Below are 25,883 nucleotides of genomic sequence, written 5' to 3' on the forward strand. Positions count from 1 at the left end.
CCCTATCCACTCCCGCGCATGCGCCACCGGGGCCGCCCCGCGTTCAGGGACACCCCGCCGGCGGCGGCGGGATGTAGCGTTTGCATATGGCCGATTCATTCCCCTCTGATTGGACGCGCTGCCCGTCACTCTCCGCTAGGAGCGGCCACGCCCCCGGCGGAGCGGAAGCCCGAGCGGCCGCCGCGCATGCGCGCTGCTCCTTACTCGCACGGCGGGCGCGGGGTGGGGGGGGCGGAGGCAGGCGGCGCTGGCAGTTACCGCGCACGGTGCCTTCCTGTAGCCTGCCCCCGGCCGCCGCCGGCTCCGAGGCCATGTTGCGGGCGTGTCACCGAGCGGGAGTCGCCGTGGCCGCGCAGGTGAGCAGGGGTGGCTGGCGGCGCGCAGCTCTGGGGGAAGCCCCGCCAACAGTCCTCGCTGCCGGCTGCCCTCCGGCCGGTGAGGCCTGCCTGGCCTCCCGCCTCGCAGGGATCGGGTCGGGCCCGGCCGGGCCTGCCGGTGGGGGTGAGGGGAGACAGCGCGGGGCCGGGGGAGGGTGGGGGGGGGGCGGAGGGGGGCGTACGAGGCGCGGCGCGTCCTCTAATCGCGGCTCGGTCTTCTCTGAATGACTCCGCACGCGCGGGCCGCGATTGGCTGCCGGGCTTTTGAGGGGCGGCCGCGAGCGCCAACAGGGCGCCTGGGCGGGCGGGGCCCCGTGCGCGGGTTCATCGGGCGTACTACGAGTCCCGGCGTGCAGCGCGGCAGCCCTGCGCGGGTCGGAGGGGCGCGCCGCGCCGCAAGGCATGCCGGTCGTTGTAGTCGGCTATGGGGCTTCCTACCGGGTGGCGGCCCCGGGGAAGAAGGGCGGGCTGGATGGGGGCCGGGCCCGCCCCGCCGCGCTGCCTGCTGGGGGCTGTAGTCCCCTCGGCGGCCATCTGCCGGCGCCGGGCCTGCCGCCGCCTCCTCTCCCGCCGGTCCCGGCCTCGGGGCAGCGCCGGGGAGCGGCGGCCGCAGGCCGGAGGGGCGGCAGGGCTCGGCGGCGGCACGCGGCCGCCGGTCTCCTCAGCGGCGGGGCGGCCGGGCCTGCTCACCAGCGGGGGAAGGACGTGACCTTGCCTTCCCCGCCGCGGCCTCCCCTGCGCCGCCCCGGCCTGCGGCCGCCGGTACCTCACAACCAGCCCTTCCCCGTTTAGAGCCCAGCGGGTCCGACCGCCCGGCCGTGCGGTAACGACGGGGGGTCCCGGCGCTCAGGGTGATGTGTGTGAGGTGCGAGGGGGGCCTGTGTGGTACCGGGTGGCCGTAACCGGGATCCTCTCGTCCTCGCAGTCCGACAGGGAAGAGGAAAGAGTATGAGGTGCCAGGGCGAGAAGTGCCCGCTGGGCGTCTGTTCTGGACCTTCGCCCTCCCTCACCAGCAGAGATTAGGGTGATAATATGCTGCGGAGCCTTATTAAAGCAGTCGGCCAACTTTTAAGAAGCTGCGAGGGTTTATAGGTGAGGGCGACTCCTCTGCCAAGGCCCCCACTTGTGCTTCAGGTGTCTGCTTAACAGTAATAAAAACCGATCTGATTAGATCACTTCTGTATTCTACTCTACCTTCCAGTGTTCGTTACTCTCTATTCATGCGATTCAGCAAAGGAAAAGCTGTGTGTTCAGCCCCCGCTGGCTCTGTAGTTGAAAGGTAACTGCTTTAAAACTAGCAATCTTTTCCAGTGGGGCAGCTGGCGTTTCCTCTGCTGCTTTGTAAGGCTGGAGGGTTGTCCGGGCCAGGTCATCTGATGCCCGCTAAAATAAGGCTCTGGGTTTGCAGCCCTGTGGAAAGTTTTAGCTGGGAGTTGAGAAAACAGAAAACAGGCTTGCGGAAGTGTTTATCACTTAGGGCTATTTGCATGTACTCAGTCTTTCAGAGAAGGTGTCTAGAATGACTGTACAGCACTGGAAAAGCCAGTGTTGTGCTTTGCAGCTCAGAAGTGTGCCTTCGGTCTAGAAAAGTTTGGTGGAAGAACCGTGCAAACACAGAGATGCCACAGCACTTGGTGAAGTTTGTTGTCTGTATCCTTACTTCAGAAAATATCTTTTTTTTTTTTTTTTTTTTTTCCTTCATCCCTGCTCGTATTTCCTGATGAGGCTGAGAACAATGGAGATTTAGTTTGGACAACAAAAGTGTAAAGAGGTTTTTATGCGTTTTGCTTCTCTTGATTCATATTGCAGGGAAGCTTTGTGGCATACTGTAATATATACATGTGAAGACAGTTTCTGGTCCTATGGACTTTCTGCAGCTAAAACTTGGTTCTTTTTGGGTGGCAAAAGAACCAGAAACTGGAAGCAGGAGAGAAATGTTTTAATTACAGTGCTTGTTTTGCACGAGGTGCAGAATTGAGGACTCTAACCAAGAAGTCCTAATGTGATCTGAGATGATACTAGGTAATTTTTCCACAAGTAGTGAAAATTCCCATCATGGAAGTAAGAGACTCTGGCTGTTAAGAGGTTGTCATGCAGATGCTGATGTCAGGCCTGGAATGGGCACCAATGTGGTGACACCAGGATGCTCCATCTGGCTGTGCTGCCTGTTGCCTTGCTAATAAAGGAGGGCATCCTTGCTGCCTGCATCCTCCTGCCTGGGAGAGCACATTAAACAGACACTTTCTTGCCAGAGTAGCAGCGTTGGTTTATTCTCTACTCCAGCTGCGGTGATCCCCAGGCAGCCACGATGATGCAGTTTTTATATCTTATTATCCATCTTCCATGTTCTTGTCTTTACTACCCCGTCTGCACTCTTGTCCTTCTTTTTTTGACACAAGACTTGATGTGTCTCATGTCACATTTAGGAGTTTCTCTCGCCCTGTTCAGTTAGCTAAAGCTCAGGCCAGACCCTCGGCATCTGTCTGCAGACCTGATGGTGGTGTAACTAAAATGACAGCATCTTGCTGGTACCTTGCTATTCAGCTAGTGAAACTTGATTGTTTTGCTTTGATACAGCCCAAAAAGAGACATGTGTGGTGGTGGGTTTTTTTTAAATATTAGGAGTAGCAAGTTGTAACAATATTTTTTAAGAATGGAAATAAATCCTTTTTACATATATGTTATATGGAGACTGACAGCGAGGCAAGTCTGCTCCTGTTTTGTGATGTTAAGTTACTCCTTTGCAGGTCAAAAAATCCGGTTGTCTTAAGGAGAGCTGGACCTAGTCAGGACTGTGGGATAACGGGTCCCTGAGGATGCTCGGTTGCTTAAGCAGACTGAGAGAGCTGGGAGGCTGAGCGTGGCTGAATGGGGATAGCAAAGCAACTGCTGCTCCCCAAAGCCAGAGCAGTGTGAAGGTTTAAGTACGGAAAATCCCAGTGGAGAGCTTGTTGTGGAGACTGGGAAAAATTTTGTCCTTCTCTCCAACTGTGAGCTCTCTGCGTGGAGGATCAGTAAGCTTGTTAACAAGTAAATTGAAGTTGTGGCTTTGAGAGAAGTGGGTCTTCATCATAGCGATTTCATAAATATTTTCAGCTGCATGTGCAGTGCTGCAGAGAAGCTCTTCCTGTATTTGGAGTATTTCTGTAGTTTTCTTTGAAAAGAAACAGAGGGCTTTTTGTAAAAAGGTGTGATATTTGGCAGAAGTCTTGAGTGATGGGAAATTAATTTGAGTTCTGTGGTCAGATATCCTTGTTACACCTGACATCTATCATAATGAAGACAAACTTCCTCTGAAGTTTCTGGTTTGCTCTTTCTGTTTAAGTACACAAATCCCATGTTGCAGAAAACCGTACATGTCTTGCGAGCTTCATTCTGTGCAATTTCTGGGTCAAGATGCTTAAGTCTGGTGACTAGGAGAGGTTTAGCTGGGACTGCATGAAGAGCAATGGATGGTGTGTCCTGTGTCTGGTTATTTGAAGTTATGTGTGACGCATAAGCCTGCAAGGCAGACTTTATTTTTTTAATGATGTTCTGCCATGCTGTGCTGTACCTGTCCTGAGTGCTTTGCCAGGGGGAGCTCACATGGATAACCTCAAATGTCAAATTCACTGGGGCTCTTAATGTTAACTGGAGTGAAGGTATGATATGCCCTGCAAAGTGATTCTCATGGTGATATAACAGTAGATAATGAATGTAAAATAATAAGCATTTAAGACGTTAGGTGAAAGAAATAGCACGTAGAGCTGCTGGAAGAGGACAAAGAAGTGGCAACAGCTGTCCTGCAGTGCCAGTGCTATGGGGATCTGTGCTGTCTGCCTCATCAAAAGAGTTTTCTCTATCTTCTCTTCTGCAGGACAGCAAGTGGTTTATTTCTGCCTTTTACAGGGCATAGCAACGCATGTGTGATGCATTTCTTCCAAATCCTTTGAGGCATTATTACAAATAAATAACAAGGGTCTAAAAAATTACAAACTCCTGAGAATTGTGCAAAGGGAAGATTAGCAACTACCATTTCCAAATTTCCAAATTGCAGTGATACAGCAAATATAAGCAAGATTATTAAGGTGGCTGAAAGAGAGCAGTGCTTCTTTACAAAATTGATTTTTAAAAAATCAGTGATTTTTGGAGGTAATCGTGTATTTGGATGCAAGGGAGAAAAATTAGACTTGGACTTCTGCTTGTAAAACATTGGTACCTAAAGGTTTTCAGTTGTTGTTCTCCTGGCCAGCTGTGGGAATTTCTGTTTGTTGCAGCATCTTGAAAGAAACAGCTGGTGGGGGCTTGTTTCAGGTTTAGGTTATTGCTCCCATTGCTACGTGTACACTAGTGCGAGAGTCTGACAGCGTAGACTACTGAGCACTTGCATTTTGGTTTCTCTCATTTTGATGAACAATGAATAAAAATGAGGATTTGGCTAATCACAGAACAGCCCTGCTTGGAAGAGACCTTGAAATTTTATCTGGTACTAAAAACATCTGGACTAAAAACAATAATCCCACCAAAAAAACTCCTCCTGGTGTACAAAGCATAAATGCTGGACAAGAAGCAGCAAGTTTTCTCCTCTGCCCTGCTACCTCCCTAAGTGCAGCCTGTTCCTAAGCGCAGGAGCAGATGTGTTCACTGAAGGTGAGAGAACTAAGCGGTCAGGCTGTTATTTGCCATCACTAGGTGTGAGTAGGGGCTGTAGCCAACATGAAAATAGATGAACTGGCCCAGGTACCGAGGTTACAGTTGTGGCAGCTTAAGTTGCCTTAAGTTCCCTCTTGCTGTGGCGCGGGGTGTGCTAACCTCCAGAAAGCCTGGCGAGGGGCTGGGGAGTGATGGCTTATTTCCAGGTGACCATTAGGCAAAATAATGTAAATCCAGGGTGTTGGAGGGGACTGAAAGTGAACAGATCAATAGAAAATAACCTTCCCCCCCCCCGCCCCCATTATATTGGGTTGAGCTGTACACATAATGCTCAGATATTATGCTCATCCTATGCTTCGTGGTGTAATAGGACGTATTGAGACTCGGAAGCATGTCCAGCAGTTAAAAGCCTCTTAAATCATTTTGTACTTATTAGTGGCGTTCCATTTGAAAGAACTGGTGAAGCCTTGGTGTATGCTTCTGGGGCAATCAAGTCTAATAATCAAAAACATTACAGGATATATTTATTATTTTGTCGCCCGTTCTATCCATTGTAAACCAGAAAATCAACCACGGAGCACAGCTAGGGCTCATGAAGGTCTCGGGGGTAAGAAGAGCACGTTTCCTGTTGCTGTACACATGCTCCTGTTACTAATTTAAAAATTTTGGCTGCTGTTCTGGAAAGAATAAGAATTCAGTGTTCCTGCCTTTGCTCTCTACGCTGTTGGACAAGGATGGGGCCTAAACCACAAGACTTGTACTTGTTACTTATTCCTGTATGCAAAAGGAAATAGAGAAATTTATCTTCTGGGGGTATGTTGTAGTGAAGCATCTCCCAGTTTTCCTTTTTTTTTTTTTTTTTTTTTTTTTTTTGTTTTGTTTTGTTTTTGTTTTTTTTTTGTTTAAAGGAAAATTTCCTAGTTGGCCAAAATATCTAAACTATGGGAAAAGTTCTTTTTGTGCCTTGTACACTGATTTCCCATGAGTCCTGTATTTCTCTCTTAACAATTCACGTGTGGTGAAAAAAAAACCACCTGAGGGGAACAGTGTTTTTCCCTCTGTAGGCTGGAGTAGCTTAACCAGTCCTTCTGGTAAATCTTAATTTTCAGCTAAAATATAAAGAAGATAAAAATCTTGGGTAATGTGGTTTTTGTTAAGTAGAATATAATGAAATATCACTCTTCGTATAGTAATTTCATTTATATTATAATCTGATGACTTTCTGGAAAGTCTATGCATTGTTAATTCTTTTAAAGTGGAAGTCTTGGTTTGGAAGCTCAAGGAGAACTGCTTGTATGTCTTCAGAAATAAAAATAGTTTTAGGTATTAAATATATTTTTTAATAGTTTTAAGTAGTTAAACAGCTGTTGTTGTCTTCTGCACTGCTCGCAGCTGAGCTGTTCTAGCGCATGAGATTGTTGAAGAGAATCTGAACTATCCCAGTTGTACTGCCCAGACTGGAGGTAGGGAACATAAGTAGGCAAAAGAAATGCAGAAATAAGCTGGACTAGGTGGTGTTTGGGTTTTTTTGGCTCGTTTTTCAAAATGCCTAATTACTTCTTTAAAAGTCCTTAGCCTACAAGCTGCATGTGAGAAAGCTCTCTTTGTTTAGGGAAAACAGAGTCCAACATCACTGCTCTAGTGTCGGCCGCCACTCTCCGACGGAGCAAACCGATCTGATACTGCTGTTAAGGTGAAGAGGGGTTTAAATGTGCTCACTGCTTAACTCTTGCCTCTTCCACCCCTTGCAGAATAGCCGGTGTGGGAGACAGTCACTCCGTCCATTACGACTGTACCGTGGATATGCTACCCCACCGGGAGAGTCTGGGTACGTAGAAGGTTTTGGAGGGTGGAGTTGGTTCTTCTGTTGCATTGACCAAGAGGGAATCTGCTCCTTAGTTTCATGTGAGAGCAAATTGGTAGTGGTGGGATTTTTTTGGTTGCGTAACTCTTATTCTCATGGTTTTGTGTGTTCCTCGTTAGATTCAGTCAGATTTAAATGAAGCTAATCAAGACGGTCAGTATTTAGAAGGAAGGTTGTGGGTTGCCATCTTATGTTTGGGTTAGTCATGAACCAGTATGGTATCAGGGATTTGCTGGTGCTGAAAGTGAATTAAAGTGGGTGCTGGGTTTGTTGGCAGGCTTCTGGAACAGAGTGGTTGTCCCCAGCTGTAAGCTAAAGACTCACAAACTGTTTGATGTTCGTCACATAATACAATTTATATAACTTTCACTCTTCTTTCTCCCTCAGTGTTTCTGTAGGCAAAATCATTGGTGCAGGTGTCCTGTTTGTGGCTGGAGGAGTAGGTGGAACCGTCCTGTATGCCAGCTATGATACGCAGTTCCGGGAGAGTGTAGAGAAGGCCGTTCCCTACTCTGATAAACTCTTTGAGATGGCACTTGGTCCTGCACCTTATAGCGCACCGATGCCAAAGAAACCGGTGAGTGTTTCTGATTCACCCTCACCCCCCCCTTTTTTTTTTTAAAGAGAGCATCTGCTCTTAGTTTTCAAATTCTGATTAATTTTGCTGTGTCATAAGAATTTAAGAATTTTAAGAATTTGTAAGAATTCTTAAATTAAGAAGGTGTAAGAATTATGGACTGAGGTACTACTTTGTTCTGCATAACAGTGATGCTTGTATGTTTCACATTTATCATCTTGTGATTGTGGTCTGTGGGTTGTAAAACTGTTATTTTTATTTACAGTAAAATAATGAGTAGGATCCTAACTGAATAGCTGTTCTCCTTATATTCACATAAATTGGGGAGAGAGAGAGGTAGGTGACGCATTGGGATTCAACTGTTTTACTGTGGCTAGAGATTCAGTGTAGCTAGTGATGTAGCAGGATTAGACAATGTTTATTCTAAGCTGAATTTATTTTAAAGAAAACTGAGAACTTTTCAAATTGATAAAACTTTGAATGGCACAGAGCCATGTGTAAGCATCATACTTTGAAATCTTAGTGGCACGACCCTGCAGAAGGGAAAACCTGATGCTGCTTTCAGCACAACTCTGGAAATTGAATCTGGAAGTTTCTCTGTTCCTGCATCTGAAAGCAAACGCTTCCCAATTATCCAAGAATGCTGAAAAGCTGCTTTGGTTGTGGCTGTCCTGAGCTTTCAGAAGCCATTTGACCTTCAAGAAACCCAAAATATTTTTAACTGGAGTTTAAGCAAGCTGTTTTTTAATGAATGGAAGAATATCAGTTAAACAAAACTGTACCTCTTCTGGTTTTAGCTACACTTGACTTGTGATCATCGAAGCTCTTAATGCCTCCGAGGCACTAGTCAATTTTGCAAAACAGACCGGTCAGATGGCAAAGTTATCACTTGCCCAGTCATGGCTCTAACTCATATGCTTTTATTTTTACCTTGTGGCTTTGCATGATGGATATTAAAAGGTTAATATCATAAAACCTTGCAATACTCTGCACTTGAGTAAGTGTTCATCTGCCTTGAATGCTAGCATCTGAATCCTTTCAAAGGGAAATCAGTGAAGTCATGCAACTCTGATTCTTCCATGCCTGTCAACCACACACCATGCCTGTAGCATCTTCTGTTCAGTGATATCCAGATAAAATCATCACGTTTGTTCTTTTTTTAAAACATATCTTTAATTATGCAGTCAGGTATCTTTAAAACAATTATATATTTCTTCTACTCAACTTCAAAAGGAATTGCCTAGAAACTGGGCAGGGTGGGAGGGGTGACACCCATAAGTGTTGGTGGACAAAAAAATTACAATTGAGGGAGCAAGCTGTTGGAGCCCTTACCTGAAAACTGAAGCTGGGTTGGGAAGACTGATGGCCTAACTTGTCTTGGCAATAAGTGCTCAACAGGTTTGAAACGAAGAGAAGTGTCAACTGAATTAAGTTAAGATATACCTGTATGCAGTAACTAATGTCCAAGGGTAAATAATTGAAATCTGCTTTCTGGAGTTGTTTCAGACTTTCATGTGTCTGTGATTTTTATAGTTTCTGCATTATCTGAAGCATTCAACACACTCAGAAGTGTTTGGAATATTTGGGGCATAGAAGTACTTGCTTTTTATGCATACCTTAACAAATATTTATTTGTAGTGAATACTGCCACTACTATACCTTCAGTTTTGGAGAGGTGAAAATTGTAAAGATTCCTTCTAATTTAAAAATCAAGGCAAGAAATTATATGGCCTTGCTACTGTTTTCATGTGTACCTTGAAGTTTATATTTATGATACAGTCGTCTGGACGTGGAAATGTTCTTTTCTGTTATAATGGAATCGGTGAGACATAGGCTGTTTGGAAAACTCATGATATTTCTTGGTTTTGATTTTTCAAGGTACCGCAAGGTCCACTGAAGATCTCATCTGTAGCAGAAGTAATGAAAGAGTCTAAACAGCCTGCTACCAAACCCCAGATGAGCAAAACAGAAGCTGTTGCTCCTTCAGAGGAAAAAGAAGGTAACTTTACAGAATGTCATGTAGAGAGAAGCTAAAGACTTAATGATCTCTTGCATCATATATCCTAGGGTAGATTAAAATAGTCCTTTGGAGTGGTTGAAGATGAGTATGTTAGAATTTCTTAGAAATAATGTTAGTTTCTTTTCAGTCATGAGAAAATCTGTCTGAAATGGCTTTAGCTTTTTTTTTTCTGGCTTTTTTTTTGGAAATGTATTTACTTTATAGAATATTTGGTATCTAACACAAACAATGACTGCACAGGTGAGATAGGAGACTCAGCAGAAAGAGCACGCTGGGTGCTGCACTCTGAGGCCATTTACCTCTTCTTCTCTGTGCAAGTGAAAGAAGCTTAATTTTGGATAATCACTGGGGTACTGTAAAGCCAGATCAAATGGAACTGGTTTAGAGAGGAGCAGTTGTGACATCTTTCTACCTTTGTCTCTCATGGCTGTGTGTGTGTGTATTTGTAAGCAATACCTGGTTGCTGTTTGCCCAGGAAATTCTCTTTTTCTGGAAATAATATCAGTGTCCAAATGATGTTTCTGCAGGTTAAAAAAACCTAAGTCTTGTATCTGTGTTCTTATGTTATAGCTCGTATATACTAACTGGTTTTGTTCTATTACTGTATTTAACAGCAGGCAAGGCTGCAGCTCAGATCATCTCCGCAACAGGTGTAGCCATGTCAGTGCCGGCTCCAGGGATACAGACTGAAGAAGGTGAAAAAGATCTTATCAACACGATGAAGAAAACCAAAATCCTGTAGCTTCGAGTGCATAAATTCTTACTTCTGTGTTGGTATTTGTCAGTTTTTAAAGGCGTGATTCTTTGTGCCTTTTGCAGAAGAAATCTTCCATCATCTGTTAATAGATTTTTAACATACTAAGAAGCTGAGGTTGATACCTGGGACAGGTATAGGTGTGAATGCAAGAGGAAAGCCTGCCTTTATGCTGAACTGGAACTTGTACAGTCCAGTTTGCCTCTGCTCTTTGTGGCTTTCTGATTGCTGTCTGCCCGGGGCCAAGTGAAGAAACTGCACTTATTGTTTAACTCAACAAGAAACGCTAGCTTCTATATGATAGTCTCTTTCAGTTGAGATATTGATTTCCTTATGTACGAACACATTTCGTAGAAAGTATGCCAGCAATAAGTAAATACATTCTTCAGAGTTAGCATCAGCATTATTAAAAGGTAACTTGATGGTTTTTGTTGCAGCATGAGTCTGAGAGCTGAGAGGTCTGGGCGCTCTCCTCAGTTCAGATGCAGACTTGCTGTTGGTCTTGAGAGAATTACTTAGGTCAATTCTCACTCTTAAGGCATTTTAAGTAGCCCTAGGGTAGGGAATAGAGTATAATTGTGATTCACCATAGCTCCCTCCCTAATCTTTCTTTACTTTGGCTGGACTCTTCAAGCATGCCAAAGGAGAACTGAAAAAAAGAAATAAGAACAGATGTTCACTTTAAATTTAAACTTGGCACTGTAAGTGTTTTCCAGGTCTTGCTTTGCCTTTCACTTCTGAATCTTGTATATTTTTGTAACTAGACAACATAAAATCTACAGATGCATGTGAGGTATCGATGCTACTATTTTTAATTTTAAGAATATTTGAGACTGGCCTTTGTAGTTATGGGTATAAAAAAGTTTGAGGTAGTTTCAGCATGGCTTCGTGCAGAATTCAGATTTATAAAGTGATACTGACTATAAAAACCAGCTTTGAAAAGAAAGTTACTTCTTTACAAGTAATCCATATACTAATTTGGACTCTCTGCTAAAACAGTTTAACTCTTTTTACTTCTGAATAGGTAAAGAACATGAAGGTTCCCATGCTATAAAAGAACGGTCACCAGAAGAAGTTGCAGCCCGCCTTGCCCAGCAAGACAAAGAGGAGAAAGAGAAGATAGCGGGTAAGTCCATACTGATAGTTTTCCTATACGTGTTATACATGAGAGAAGAATTGTTGGACTGTGTTGGCTTTGGAGTTCTAAGCTGCTTGCACGCCTTTTTCTTGTTGTCCCTGTGTTGTGTTGGCAGAACGAGTGGTGTTGAAGCTCCTTCCACCCGCTAAGAAGTAACTGATAGTCAAAGAATGATGGAAAATTTTGGGTTGGAATGGACCTCCAAGGTCTCTAGTCCATCCCCTGCTTGGAGAGTTGGGGCATGTTGCTCAGGGCCTTCTCCCCTGGAGGTTTGAAGCTCTCCAAGGATGGAGATTGTTCCACCTTTCTGAGCAGCTTTGCCAGTGGTTCTTATGATGGAGGACTTGATACATCCAATTAATTTCTCTTGTTGGCACTTGAATCTGTTGCCTCTTGCCCTTTCTCTGGGCACCTCTGAGAAGTCTGGTTCAGTCTCTTCTGTGACACTCCTTTAGGTGTGGAAGGCATTACTTAAAATACCCCTTCGGCTTCTCTTCTTTAGGCTAGAACAAGCCCAGATCCCTCAGCCTCTCATTTGTGTCATGTGCTCCCACCCCCTAACCACCTGAGTGCCTCTCCAGTGTTCAGTCCCTGGTTTGTTTGTACCTTTCTTATACTGAGGCTCTCAAAATGAGACACCATATTCCAGATGTAGCCTCGTAAGTGCCAATTAGAGGGAAATCATTCCTTCACTTGATCTGTGGGATGTGCTCTTGTTTGATGCAGCCCGGTTCATGGTCAGAACTCATTGCTGCCAGAGCACACTGTTGACCCGTGTTCAGTTTGCCATCGTCTGGGTTCCTCAGGTCCTTGTCTACAGAGCTGCTGCTTAAACTTGTTCGATAGTGGTTCAGGGACGGTATGTCAAGGCACTGTGAAGAGTTGCCTGTAGGTTCTGGGTTGGGAACTATGACAGTTCCTTGCTTGGGTTCTAACTCAGACAGACTTATTAATGCAGCTGTATTACTGAGAGGTGGTCTGGCTTTTCCTGTGTCCCAAAGCTCATGTCCTCCTTGTGTCTTGATCAAAACAAAGAGTTTTGCTTCCCCCTTCGCCCCCTAGTTGGTTTGTTAGATTTTAAATACTTCTGGGCTGTTGTTTGGTCTGGGTTTGGTTGCAGCACAGTTGTCTAAATCAGGAGTTTTGGGTCTTTTCCTGGTTTGCTTCAGGGGAGGCCAGAAAAATAGAGAAATTTTTTTTGGTAGATTTTTTTTTGCTGTCTAGCATGTCTGGGCAATCTGTAACCAGCTACCTTGATACTTACCTTCTGAAAGCAAATGCAGCTCAAGCTGCAGATTGCTTGCAGTGTTAGAAAGCTTCCATATCGTCCTCCAGCCAGTGTTGATGAGGACAAGAGGGAGACCAGCCTCTTGGAGAAACAGATGGGCGAAGGATGACTTCTGACTTGGGGCAGTGCAAGGGCTGCTGACTGCAACAGCTCTGTAGACCTTCTGTGGTGAGGGAAGGAGTCTTTGGGGGTGGGTAGGCTAGAGGCATTGACTACAAGGATGCTGAACAGAAACTATATTTAAAGAAAGTGGCAGTTCACTGCTAACATGGGTGTAGCCAGTGAAAATAGGCTTGAAAGGGAGTTTAACAGGACTGAGGCCACGTATTGGACATGCTTCAGCCTGCTGTGGGAGCTACGGCCATTTTATTTTTCTATTCTCTTTGTGCTTGGAAAGGGCTGATGGTGGAAGAGGCGCTGGCACAGTGTGCTGTGTGTGATCTGACCTGTCCGACCGCTGTGCACGTGAAATGGGATCTTGGCAGATGTGTTGACCACGCTCCGACTTCCCTCTGAGTGCTTTGGTCCTCAGCCAAAGTCCGAGCCTCGGGCTGTTGTGGCACACGAGGGATGAGAAGGATGTACAAGCTGGGACTTAATGGGCTCAGAGTAGACGTGCTGGTTGTGGTCTGCTGCTGCTTGCTTCTGTTCAGAACTTTGTGTGGTATAAGAGCAACACGAACAGAAACAAGAGGCTTGGCATTAGCTGTCTGCTTCATACAAGGACTTTTTTTGCAAGTGAAGAAGTTGAAATGTTACACTGAAAAAATCCAAAGGAGTATTTACTGGAAAGGTGGATTTACTTACCCCACTACTTAGAAATAAATGGCTGATTCCAGAAAGACAGATGTTGCTCAGTCTGATTAACCATTCTGGTTTGGTTCCTGCTTGAATAATTAATAGCTCATTTGTGCTTCTATACCAGCAGGAATAGATAGTTGAGTCCACCACCTTCTTGGGTAGGAAGAATAACTCTGCTTTTGGAATATATCATTCCTTGTGGAAGATAGGAAAATTTACTTGTTTCCTCTTAATAACATTGTAACAAATGAAGATGGAGAGTACCTATTGGTTTAAATGCACCCACCTGCAGAAACATGGTAAAGGTCTTCCACTGAGTAGCTTTATTGCTCTAAGTGCAGACTTGCACCTTAGTACTCCTCTAGATAAGAAGCGTGTTCTGGCAACCTTTCTTCTTCTGTAGGCTGCAACGGTAGTTCCCGAACTGACCAATTCTTTTGGGTCATAGAAAACAACATAAGGAGATGCAGAGGATACAACGTGTCAGTTTACTAATTCTAAGGCTCTTTTCTTTATAGTTTAATTCAGCTAATTAATTTTTTTCCAGCCCTTGCAGCAACTCTAGAAGGAGCCCTAAGTGCAACAGCTCGTATAACCCTTCAGGCAATTACTGCCCAGGAGTCTGCTGTGCAAGCAGTGAATGCCCATTCGCAAATACTGAAGGAGGCCATGGACAATTCTGAGGTAAACTGGACAAATGGAGACTTTTTTTTTATACTGTGTTCAGCAAAACTTTTCACAATTAAAGATAAAGTTGGAAGCTTTTCTTGCAATGTCTTTACTTTTATCACAGTTTTAACTAATCTTTCCACTTGTGAAATGCAGTGTAGTTGAATAATACATTGGGTTTGCTTTTGCAATTTTGGGGTTTCTTTTTCCAACTTCTTTATTTCACTTTTGCAAGAAGAAATGTTCAAGTTAATACATTGACAGTCTTCACGTTGTATTTTAATTCATTGTATTTTAATTCCCAAGCCCATTTTTTACCTAGATATAGTTAGGGTATCATGCTGTACACCCTGATAATTCCATTGAACCATTCTCTTTGCCAAAATCCTGTTGCTGGATTGTTCGTTTCTTGTCTGGAAATGCGTAGAGGATGCATGAGCAATACCAGCTTGTGGTTCTGATGTGCTAACGCCAGGGTTTGTGTGGAACCACTGCTTCCTGTTCAGTTCTGGAGCAGAGAATATAATTTAGTGGTTAATCAAATGAACAGGGGCATATGGACAACTAAACAAGCACTCGAGATTTAATCTAGTAGTTAGAAAAACAAGTATCGTAAGAGTTTGCTTTTAAGCTTAATACTTAAGCTTACTTTAAAATTAAGCAACTTTTAAAGTATTATGGTACTTTAAGTATTAAGCTTAAAAGCAGTTTTAAAGTCTTACAGTACTTTAATACATGTAGAGATTTCCCCCCAAAATGTTGCGGCACCATACAGTGATCCTCACACAAGCTCTTCTGCGTGAACAAATGGCTGTTGCTCAGGTGGAAGAAAAACATTGAGAACCAAACAAAACCAAAACCAAATGTTGGAAGAGAAAAATCATTTGTAAAGCTTCCAGGTCTGTTGTTGGTAAAACACAAGAATATTGCTCAGCTTGGGTGAAATGTATAGCAATGTGTGAATGTCTACAGGCAGTCATTTTTTCTGATAACTCTCATTTAGTGATTGTAATGACCCTAATTAGCAATCTGTGCTTCTCAGGCTGCTGGGGAGAAAAAATCATCTCAGTGGCGCACTCTGGAGGAAGCGCTGAAGGATCGGAGGAGAGCAGTGGACGAAGCCGCTGATGCCCTTCTGAAAGCCAAGTAAGTTGCTTGTTTTTAAGGCTTATCAAGTGGTAAGTTAACATCACCCATGCGAGGGCTGGCAGGCACTAGATTTGTTGCTAGAAAGTATGCAGTCACCTGTGTTCATATTAAACTGACGTGTTTGTGACAAATCAAAAAAAGGTTTCATACACTAATGTATATTTTAATTTGCAGTGTGTACATCTTAGGTGCCTGTGCGCATAGTCCTCACTGTACCAAGGAGTCTGAAACAGTCCTATTTTTCTGTTTAAGAACTTGTTTATCTCCTTAGTACTTACATACAGTGTTAGTAAGTTCAAGATTAAAAAAAAAAAAAATCCATAATCCTTTTAGTATTATTTTTGGATAATTTTGTCAATATTAAACCTATTGTAAGGACTCCATGACTGCACACTCTGTATTGAGTCAGTAACATCACTAGCTTCTTTTAGTTGTAATGAGAAATTAAACCTTACAGCATCATTTGGCAGTTCCATTTGTCAACAGAGTTGCTTTTAAGGTTAGATTTTTACTAAGCGTGCATCTAAGAAAAACTTGAATTCTGAAATGGAGCACTGCTTGTACCCAAGGTTCTGTATGAACTGTGTTGATGTGCATCGAGTCTGGTGTGCAGGCTCATTGTGTAGGGATTATAGCAGCCAACGTAAGATGACAGACAAATACCTCCAAGTTGCCCTTGTGATGAGGATAGAAATAAATTTGGAAACCATTTGATGCTTCTGAGGCTGAGAGGGCAACATCATCCTTGAAGCTGCACGGTTGCTATTTAAGTTTTAAATGTCTCTTATCTTTGAAGTTGCTGTGCTGACTAAAAATAGTTAGGTGTAACTGAGGTTTCAGAGAGTAAAACAAAGCTAATGTGAACCCCAGATGCGCTAGCTTTCATTCTCTATTGCTCTACTGGATGCCTTCGCTTTTATTTATTTACTTAACTTATTTTAAAGCTTGTTCCTTATTCCAATGAGGTCATTAGAAACAAACCTCCATTGGTTTGAATGGATTTGGAAAAGGAACACTTTTTCACTTTTTCCTTAATTTCCAGTTATGCTAGATGAAAGCAGTTCTTTCTTAATTATAAAAAAAAAAAAAATCTATCTTTACAGAGCTCTATAAATTTTCTCCCATCCTCATTTACCTCCACCAGTCACCATGTCCAAAACACTTCTGCAAGAGTAAGCCATCTATATTAAAAATGTTTCCTTGATACTCTGTTATGTGATGGAAATGTCTGCCCTCTAATACTAACTTAGTTTTACTAATACTAACTCCTTTCAGTGAACTGTCTTTGATCTTCCCCCTCCAGCTAAGTCTTAAGTACTAATTGCACTATAAATAATTCTCATTTTACATGAAATAGACACACTGACATCTCTAGGTTTCAGGCTGTGGAACAAAAATAATCTTTAATCACAGCATCTTAGCCATAGAGCTAGATGTAGATGGGAAGCACCAGTAGAGTTATCCAGTAGTTCTTACTATAAATACAGACAGCATAAAGTAAACTTTTCTTTGGGGTTATGTTGTAAGACCTGTATGCGTTATAATTAGCAGCTGCTTCTCTTTTCAGAGAAGAGTTAGAGAAGATGAAAGGTGTAATCGAGAATGCCAAGAAGTCTCAGATCGCAGGAGCCAAATCTCACATTATTGCTGCAGAAGAAAATCTTCATCATATGATAGTTGACTTGGACAATGTTGTGAAAAAGGTAATGCTTCCACAGGCTGTTTGTAATTGCCATTAAAGTAAGGACTACTTGGAAGCTTGCTTTAAATTGCAAATTCTGTCCTTTTTTAGCCATACTCAGTCTTTCAAGCTGATTATACTACCAGTAATCAGACCTGACAAGATCTTTGTGAGAACTTGAACTCTGTCCTGAAAGCTCTCTCCAGCCAGCTTGATGAGTGTCAGTCCCTTCTGTGGGCGACTTGTAATTCTTTGTTTGATTCCAAGAGGAATTTAGCATGAGGTTAGGGAGGAGTAGGAGCAGTGTGTGCTAATGACTTGGTGAGTAAATCACTTCACAGCTCAGAAGACTGGGGAAGAAATGTAAAGGTGAAATTTATCTCCCTTTGCAGGACAGCTGGTAATTCATCAGGTGCATTTTGAGTGAATTTAGTGGGAACATCAGAACTTACTGAGAGGAGGGCAGCTGTCATGAGATTAGCTTATTATGCCTATATGGTAGCTGTAAGCAGAGAAAAAAGAGCTAGAGATCCTTAAAGATACAAACTGAATTTAAGATACTCTTTTGGTCCTGTCTGGGCTACAGACTGGCTATCTAGTTACAGCGTGCATGTGAGATGAAACGGGTTAGTGGTAGTTCCAGCAAATAATTATTGTATACGAGAGGTTTGATATCACAAAGTGGGTTTTTTTCTCCTCCAAGTGAGTTTGCTTTGGTTGGGCTGGAGGGTAACGCGATCTGTCTCTAACTCAGGGGCTAGCTTTAAATTACATATGCCTTCATGTTCTCAACATTTGCCTTGAAAAATAAACTAATCTCATTTTTGTTTGTTACAGGTTCAGGCAGCACAATCTGAGGCCAAAATAGTAGCTCAATATCATGAGCTTGTGGCTACAGCTAGAGAAGAGTTTCAGCGAGAGCTGGACAGTATCACCCCCGATGTACAGCCTGGCTGGAAGGGGCTAAGTAAGTCTGCCGCTCCAGGGTTACTTCGTGCTTGTTACACTACAAACGGCAGTGACCGGCATGTTTCTGTAACTACGGCCACTGAATTGAACGTCCAGTGTCCTGTTTTCCATGTTGTTTGGCTGGTTTGAAGTGAAAATCAGTTCACAATTAAAATAAGTAATCTAAAGCAGGTGTTATGAAAAGGCTTAATTTTGGAAACTACCTGTGCTGCATTGGAAGTTTCACAAAATACAGCTCTCTTCCCTCCTGTGGTATCCCAGGGAGAGCCCAGTCACTCCAGATTTGGGTCAAATCCGTGAACTTGCTGATGGAGTATTTGTCTGGTTGACTCTCTGTGATTATAGGTATTATAATACACCATTATTACAGAGTGATAAAGAACTCCCTGAATTTCTCTACATCGTCACCACTGAAATGGTAGATATACTAAAAGAAAGAATTCAGTGTTCATACACTACGTACCCCAGTATATGTTATTTCTAAATTAAATTGACACAGTAACTTACCTTGAACAACAGCCAGTGCTGTGCAAAAGCAGTGAATAGGCATCTTATGGCTTTTTATGCTATTAATACTACAATTACTTGCCTGAGATCTGAAATCTTATGAGGTTGTATTTATTTGAGGTGCTTGGGTTTTTCAACTTGAGCTGTTTTCTGCTTTCCTTATAACAGAAAAAAGTGTGAAATGTGATTCAAAAGCATAATCTGTTTCTCTCTTACTAGAGGAATAAATGTATTATCTTGAGCTGTTGGAAATGTTCATACACCACAGTGTTGCAGAAAGCAAGCAGGAAAGGAGTGGAACTCATGATGAAGTCATGATGGCTTAACAGTCAGCTCATCCACAGTAATCCCCTCTGCACACTGCTGCCCAGAGGTACCATTACTTAACTTAACTACTTTCATTTTAAAGATAAGCGAAGCTGCAGAAGGTGGAATGTGTGCGTATACCATTACTGTGGATAAGCTACTGCAAGAACTTGTGTGGTACATCCATGGAGCAATTACTGCCTGTTGTAGTTCAAAAAAATTAGTTCCCTAAAAAACATTTCCCAGATATTTTCAATCAGGGTTTTAACATAAAATGTACTAAGTCATCTCAAACTTTTCTAGCCTCAGTGTTCAGAGGGAGCTGTCATAACTTTATTTCTGAGTTAGAATAGATTTCTTTCTAGATGCGATAACTACTGTTTGAAAAAAATGTGGTGTTAATATTGCCTAATAGTTTTCTTGAAGTATATTATGAAGAATTACAACTTACTCTTTCTTAATACTAATTTATGCTTTAGAAATGTGGACCATAGTCCACAAAATCATTTTCCTAGCTGAATGAATGCACCAGATCTCTGGAATGGCCAGTTTTTGCTTAAAAACAACCAACCAACCACCCAGTACATGTGGGGAAAACATTTTAAATGAACAGATTGTTTGTGGAGTTTGCTTTTGGGGTATTAGTGTTGAAGACAAACATTTATTTAGGCACCCTGGAGATGGAGCTGCCTTTCCTTGTGCAGGATAAAGGGAGAACATCTTGGGTTTTGTGACCGCTGCCCTTTTGAGGGAGGAAAGGGAATATCCCGGTAGCTTCCATGCACTCAATTTCATACCGGTGTGACCTACTGAAGTATATGGGACTGACTTGTTAGGGTCCGTGACTCTCCCTGCCGCTTGGGAATTTGTTTCTTAACCAACTGCTTCTGATTAATAAGAACCTAGAAATGTCAGACTGGAATTTCCAGTGTCCTGTTGTACTTTTCTACTTCAAACTTGTATCCCTTCCTTTGCCTAAACTTGAACATCGACCTGTGGGTTTCCAAAGGTGTTTCAGTGGTTGGCATGTTTTGGGCTACATCTTGCTTGTAATATGAGAGACTTTTATACTCAACATACTGTTCTTCCTAAATTCCTAAAGACTTGGACTCATATTTAAGTCACTGTAGATAAGAAGCTCTTAGTTTTCTGTTTTACTTTTGCATGACTGACTTGCTGTACTGAATGTGCGTTAACTTTTCCAACCTCTCCTCTTTCTGTTGCAGAGATAACTGACTTAGGTGAGTTCCTGTAACTTGTTCTGGTCTTGTGAATGTCATCTCTTCTCTTTGTTCTTTTTTATGTTTGTGTGGTACATGACTTTAAATTACAGGCAGTGTCAACAAAGGGGTGAAATGTTGCACTCCTAAAACATTTCAGGCTAAGGTGTGCTTTGGGATCCTTTCCACTAATTCTGCACACCTAGCTTAAACCACAAACTCTTTGTTTAGCAGCACTTCCCAGGTCAGTGTGATCGCTGGCTTGTGAAAGCCAGGTTTAAATTTTCTTTCTGAATTTAAGCCAGTTGATGCGTGCTGCTGAAATTCCAATGAGAAACAGAAACTTTGACCAATTCCAGTTAAGCTGTGTGATGGTGTTTGTCCTCAAGTAGGCCCACCTCGCAGCAGTCCTGGCTCGAGGGAGGTGCTGGATACACCAGCTCCTGCAGATGCCACTGCAACGTCCAGGTACTTTGTATGCTTGAACAGCCGCGTAGGGCCATTCTGAGCTGGGCCACCAAAACCAGATTCATTTAATTTGAAGTTGGCTTGACTCTCCAAATTTAATCTTCACGACTGATTTTAGAAGTGTTGGTTAACTCATTGATTCTGAAGTTGATTATTTTTTCCCTTTCGATCAAAGAAATGTCATTTAAAACTGGAGTGCAGTAAAACCCCGTTCTATTTGTAACAGTGTTAAATTCAACAGCTAAGCTTAGTGGTGCTGGTCAGCTTCCCTGCTGGACACAAGCACCGTTGCACTGAGCTCTCCTGCGCCAGTCCTTTCTCCAGCAGCACTCACCAGCAGGACTGCTGAAGGACTGTGGAATTTCCCTTGCTTTGGACCCTCAGGAACGCTTCCCCGAGTAGTCCCTGGTTTTCCATTCAGGCGATTTAGCTGGCAGCCAGTGCAAAATGAGCTGCAGCATTTTACAGAGTCTATGCCATTCTTAGGGCATCAAATCTACACGTGTAGCTTGTGTCCTCTTCCGTTTCCAGCAGAAAAATAGCAAACTTCTTATCAGACACAGATGTAGTTATGACCCCTGCTGCTCTTTGAGTAGCCAAACCGAAAGGTACAAATTGGGGTAAGAAATCTTGTTGGGAACAGTTGGTCTGGAGGACTGTTGAAGAGAGAATGTAACTCTGGCTGTCTCTCACAATGACTTCAGTGTTTTCAGGATCAAATTTCCATAAGCTTGTACCCAGCTGGAGGTATTGGTGCGCAGGGTTTTATATATCCTGCAGCTCTGTGCTGTCACGGGAAAAATACATGGTGGTGTGAAGACCAGGAAATGGACAGAGTTGTCAACAGTCTCCTCTAATTGAGTGTGACGTGGATATGGGAGTGTAAATAATAGCTGTGAATAATTTCAAAGAAACTGAGATAATTTCTCTCCTAGACAGAAAGTACTTGCTTGTAGGTGTGTCTTGGAGTGGTATTGGGTGGGCATTAGCACAGGTCAAGGGCTTGAAGTGCTCAGAAACGTCTCATAAAGCATGCTAGCCGGTCAACTACATGGAGCCTCAGAGGGCTCGAGTGGGAGGTGGGCAAGCGCCGTGGCAGCAGCTTCCCTGCAGACCTTCCTAACGCCCTGTGTTTTCTTTAGCTGGCCAGTTATCTACAGACGACTTAAATTCGCTCATTGCACACGCCCATCGTCGCATCGACCAGTTAAACAAGGAGCTGGCGGAGCAGCGAGTGAGGGAACAGCAGCACATCGAGTCGGCCCTGGAGAAGCAGAAACTTGAAGACAAAAAAGCATTTGAGGCAGCTGTGGCCAAAGCGCTGGAGCATCACAAAAGTGAGATTGAAATAGAACAGGAGAAGAAGGTAAAGTGGTGTAACATACCTCTTTGAATCTCTGGCTCAAAAAGGATGTAGAAGAGCAACCAGGATGTCCTGAGAGATAGGGCAACCCCCAGGCTAAGCGTGGAAAGGAGATGTTGAGCAAAGAAACTTCTGCAAAGTTAGAATGGTAAAATCATAGAGCGAAATGGGAAGTGACTTCTTCATGTTACCTGTCTGCTGTTGGAGATAGGATTACTGGGTCAAACGAAATGTTTGATCTGACCCAGTATGACCATCTTAAGGTCATGTAGTCCCTCCATCAGGCCTCTAGGAGGTATCTCCATGTCCTTCTGCTCTTTGCCAGTGGTTTGGGATTTGATTTCTTTCAAAAGGACTATGAAAAGTCAGAATTTTAATGCTGCTTTGGACATGAAGCAAGTGCAACTTACAAATGTAGGAGTGTGGGCATTGGAGGTTTTATCTTTTGAGGTATCATATTGCAGGCAGACAATTGTGCCAAATACTCCTGCTGTTTTCACATACATGCCTCTGAAAACGAGATTAAACACTGGCCATTAGTTGAAAAATTTGTACTGACTAAGGATTTCACCTATAGCCTGTTAGTTCAAAGCACTGCAGTAATAAGTATTAATTTAGAGCTCTCTTAAAATGTCGCTTGAACTGTCATCTTCGTATTTAGTGGAAGGTTGGAAATGACACAATCCTTTTAAAAAACAAAACAAAAACCTGTTCAACTGCTCCTAAATAAACCTGCACCATGCTCCCTTGTGCTAACCTGCACTCTCTAAAGTGGCTGTTTTGGACAAGATCAGGTAAAAGGGGTATGACCATTTTCTTAAACTCTAACTTGGGACAGTATTGCAGCACATAGGGAAAAGGTAAAGTACGTTTTGTTTGGAAGCTGGTTTATAAACACTGGAATGTTTAGTTTGTCATGTTACTGTATCTTTTATATAGTATTTTGATAACTGCACTAAGTGCCTAGTGAGTATGGCCACCAGTTACAGGTATTGTGGACTGTGAAGCCATCCTTCAGCATCTTTAGAAAGACGTTCAGCTATAAAAATGGACCTCGGCAGCTTTTTAAGATGAAACACGGGCTTTGTCAATGGCACTTTTATAAAACGTACCCTAGGTAATCACTGATAGATGATAAAATCAGAGCAGTTGAAAAAGAGCAGTGTAATAACAACCGCTCGTGCCTGTACAGGTTGAAGAAGTCCGAGAGGTGATGGAGAACGAAATGAGGACCCAGCTCCGGCGGCAGGCTGCTGCCCACACAGACCATCTGAGAGACGTTCTGAAGATCCAGGAGCAGGAACTAAAGGTGGAATTTGAGCAGGTAAGGGAGAAGAGTCCCCAAGGGAATTAGGGGGATATTTGAACCCTTGCAAAGCACGCGCTGCACAGGACGAGAGTCCTGAACCATCTTCCAGAAGACTGAAATGCGGGCTGGGGGGAGGAAGCCTGCTCATCTTGAAGAGATGCAATAAAGTGGCTGAACATACAAGTTTTATTCAGACCTGTCTTATAGCAAAAGCTTTTAGGTGAGAAATTTTTGACAGTTACAAGTGCTGTTACTGTTAAATTCACCCTAATAAGTATTCTTACTGATATACTATATTTACTATATGCATTGTCCCTAACAAGAACAACAGATTTATAGAAACATATCTTAAAAATAAGGTAAATGTAATTAAACAGCTGTTTCTGGTCTGATATGCATACATCTTGTTCTGTTTCAGAACTTATCGGAGAAACTCAGTGAACAAGAAATGCAATTCAGACGCCTTACTCAGGAACAGCTCGACAACTTCACGTTGGATATAAACACTGCCTACGCCAGGCTGAAAGGAATTGAGCAAGCAGTCGAGAGTGAGCACTGAAATCGCATTTCTTTAAGCACTAAAGTCGCGATCCCTAAAAGCCTGTTACCCAAACCTGGGTGCTTAAACCCAGACTTATGCACGTAGCTCATGGGCCTGGGTTTGCCACACTGCTGAGCACGCAGCAACTCCCAGCTGCGTGAGTCCAAAGCTGGTTCTCCCAAAAGCTGTCGTCTTGTTCTGACCCCGCGTTGTGGAACACACTTGCTTTAAGATCAAGTGCCGAGGGGGCGGCTGCTTTTGAAAGCAGAGCGTTTAGAGGGGTGGCTTTTGCTGCTTGTGTTCAAAACTCTTCCCGTACGTGTGCGCCAACTCAGAGTCCCCTTCTTGGCTTATTTTGCAGGTCACGCAGTAGCAGAAGAGGAAGCCAGAAAGGCCCATCAGCTGTGGCTTTCTGTTGAAGCGCTCAAATACTGCATGAAAACAGCCTCTGGGGATAGTCCCACAGAACCACTGGAGAGCGCGGTGAAGGCCATCAAAGCCAGTTGCTCTGACAACGCGTTTACGGAAGCCTTAACAGCAGCTCTCCCTCAGGAGTCCCTGACGCGGGGAGTGTACAGCGAAGAGGCCCTCAGAGCACGTTTCTACACAGTCCAAAAACTGGCAAAAAGAGTGGCTATGATCGACGAAACGAGAAACAGCTTGTACCAATACTTCCTGTCTTACCTGCAGTCGCTGCTTGTGTTTCACCCTCAACAGCTGAAGCCGCCTCCTGAGCTCAGCCCTGACGACCTCGACACGTTTAAATTACTGTCTTACGCTTCGTATTGCATTGAACATGGAGATCTGGAGCTGGCGGCTAAATTTGTCAACCAGTTAAGAGGAGAGTCTAGGAGAGTGGCACACGACTGGCTGACCGAAGCTCGAATGACCCTAGAAACAAAACAAATTGTGGATATCTTGACAGCATATGCCAGTGCTGTGGGGTTAGGAACAACTCAAGTGCAGTGAGCTAGGATTGTAGTTTTGGAGGCAGTTCAGCAATCGTTTGTGCCGGAAAGAAATCCCATGATCTCCTAAGGGTTGCAAACCAAGCTGTTGGCAGGGGCTGGAAGCGTTAAATCAAAGCACGGGTACCGTCTTGTTTCCTTGCACTGTATTTAACTTCACCATCTGTTGTATTTGTATGGGTTTTGAGTTACCGTGACAACCAACTTCAGGAAGCTTCTCTACAATTTGTGTAACAATTTTGTTTCCCCATCTTACCAAGCGGGCTTGTGATCCAACCAAAATAATGTTTGTAACCTACCATTAATGATTTGCCACTTTGTCAGCTGAATAAAACAAGACTTCAACCACCTTCTCCTGCTGTTCAGTCTCCTGTTTAAAAATCAAATACAGCTGGGCAGTACAAGAACAGCCCTCTCCAAGACCTGAGAAAGACAAAACTTACCTGTTTTCCTCCTTTCAAGGAGCAAGAATTCATTGATGTGATCAATGTGTCTATTCATCAATTTGTACAGCTGTAAAAAAACCCCCATATACAAGTACAGGTTGACATAACTTAAGCTGGTGTCAGAGCACATATTCTGGTGGACTTCTACCCCTGTGTGTTTCTTCTTGTCAGACCTGCTCTTCTCTAGTTTTAGAAGACCAGGTACCTCTCTCTAGAAGTCAGACTTTAGTTCAACCATAAGAACTCACATAAAGAACAAGCTCTTTCCTTCTCTTTCTTACCTTTCCCTTGATTCTTGCCATTGGTGAAGACAGATTGATCCAACCTACTTAGTACCCACTTGCTGAAATGAGTAACCGTGGCTTTGTCTCCTTGCTGATCCAGTTTTAAATAGTTGGTACAATACAGCAAAGAGCTTTATCTTTAATTTAACCTGTACTAGTCACACATTCCTGGAAAAGCCATGTTTGCTTTTTGGAGCAAACCTTGCCTTCAAATGGCTTTACTACCCCTCCACTCCTGTAACGGGAGGAACACCTGACTTGGAGCCTTTCAGCTGTAGTTTGTTCTACCTCTAGCAGCTGTTGTTTTCCAAACTCATTACTGAATTATCCTTAAGCTGCTTTCCACAGCAGTGTGTTCTTGTCATGCACATCAAGGTTTTATTTTTCAAAGACAGACAATCATCTATTAACTACTTTTCACTGGAATATGGTTTAATCCTCTCAGGAACAAGATGGCATTTTTTGCCTGTTTAAGATAACTACCTCAAAAAAACCTTCAAGCTTCCTCTACAGGCTGAGAACAGCAGCACAATGCTGTGAGGGCCAGTTAAC

General features: G+C 43.4%; 1 protein-coding gene across 5 annotated transcripts; it reads left to right on the forward strand.

Annotated features, from left to right (window-relative positions):
* Positions 1 to 206: 206 nt before the first annotated feature.
* On the forward strand, positions 207 to 24,954 carry IMMT (inner membrane mitochondrial protein). 5 transcript variants are annotated; one of them, XM_030007458.2, is made up of 15 exons: positions 207 to 356; positions 6,761 to 6,837; positions 7,261 to 7,450; positions 9,329 to 9,449; positions 10,085 to 10,165; positions 11,249 to 11,350; positions 13,999 to 14,135; positions 15,163 to 15,266; positions 16,837 to 16,972; positions 17,788 to 17,917; positions 19,959 to 19,973; positions 21,563 to 21,786; positions 22,976 to 23,107; positions 23,511 to 23,640; positions 23,995 to 24,954. In XM_030007458.2, the coding sequence occupies exons 1-15, from the start codon at positions 312 to 314 to the stop codon at positions 24,600 to 24,602; spliced, it is 2,232 nt and encodes a 743-aa protein (XP_029863318.1). In that variant the 5' UTR covers positions 207 to 311; the 3' UTR covers positions 24,603 to 24,954. The 5 variants fall into 5 exon arrangements, with proteins under 5 accessions (XP_029863318.1, XP_029863326.1, XP_029863352.1 ...); XM_030007492.2 differs by lacking the exon at positions 207 to 356 and adding an exon at positions 1,289 to 1,469; XM_030007488.2 differs by lacking the exon at positions 207 to 356 and adding an exon at positions 1,538 to 1,656.
* The last annotated feature ends 929 nt before the right edge of the window (positions 24,955 to 25,883 follow it).

Source organism: Aquila chrysaetos, chromosome 1 (assembly GCF_900496995.4).
Source record: "Aquila chrysaetos chrysaetos chromosome 1, bAquChr1.4, whole genome shotgun sequence".
In the NCBI taxonomy this organism is placed as follows: domain Eukaryota; kingdom Metazoa; phylum Chordata; class Aves; order Accipitriformes; family Accipitridae; genus Aquila; species Aquila chrysaetos.

Bases quoted from the DNA above. Each gene is read 5' to 3' on its own strand.
- IMMT (XM_030007458.2), top strand. From the start codon at position 312: ATGTTGCGGGCGTGTCACCGAGCGGGAGTCGCCGTGGCCGCGCAG. The intron at 357-6,760 runs GTGAGCAGGGGT...CACCCCTTGCAG, and splicing joins GAGTCGCCGTGGCCGCGCAG to AATAGCCGGTGTGGGAGACA. The intron at 14,136-15,162 runs GTAAACTGGACA...TGTGCTTCTCAG, and splicing joins AGGCCATGGACAATTCTGAG to GCTGCTGGGGAGAAAAAATC.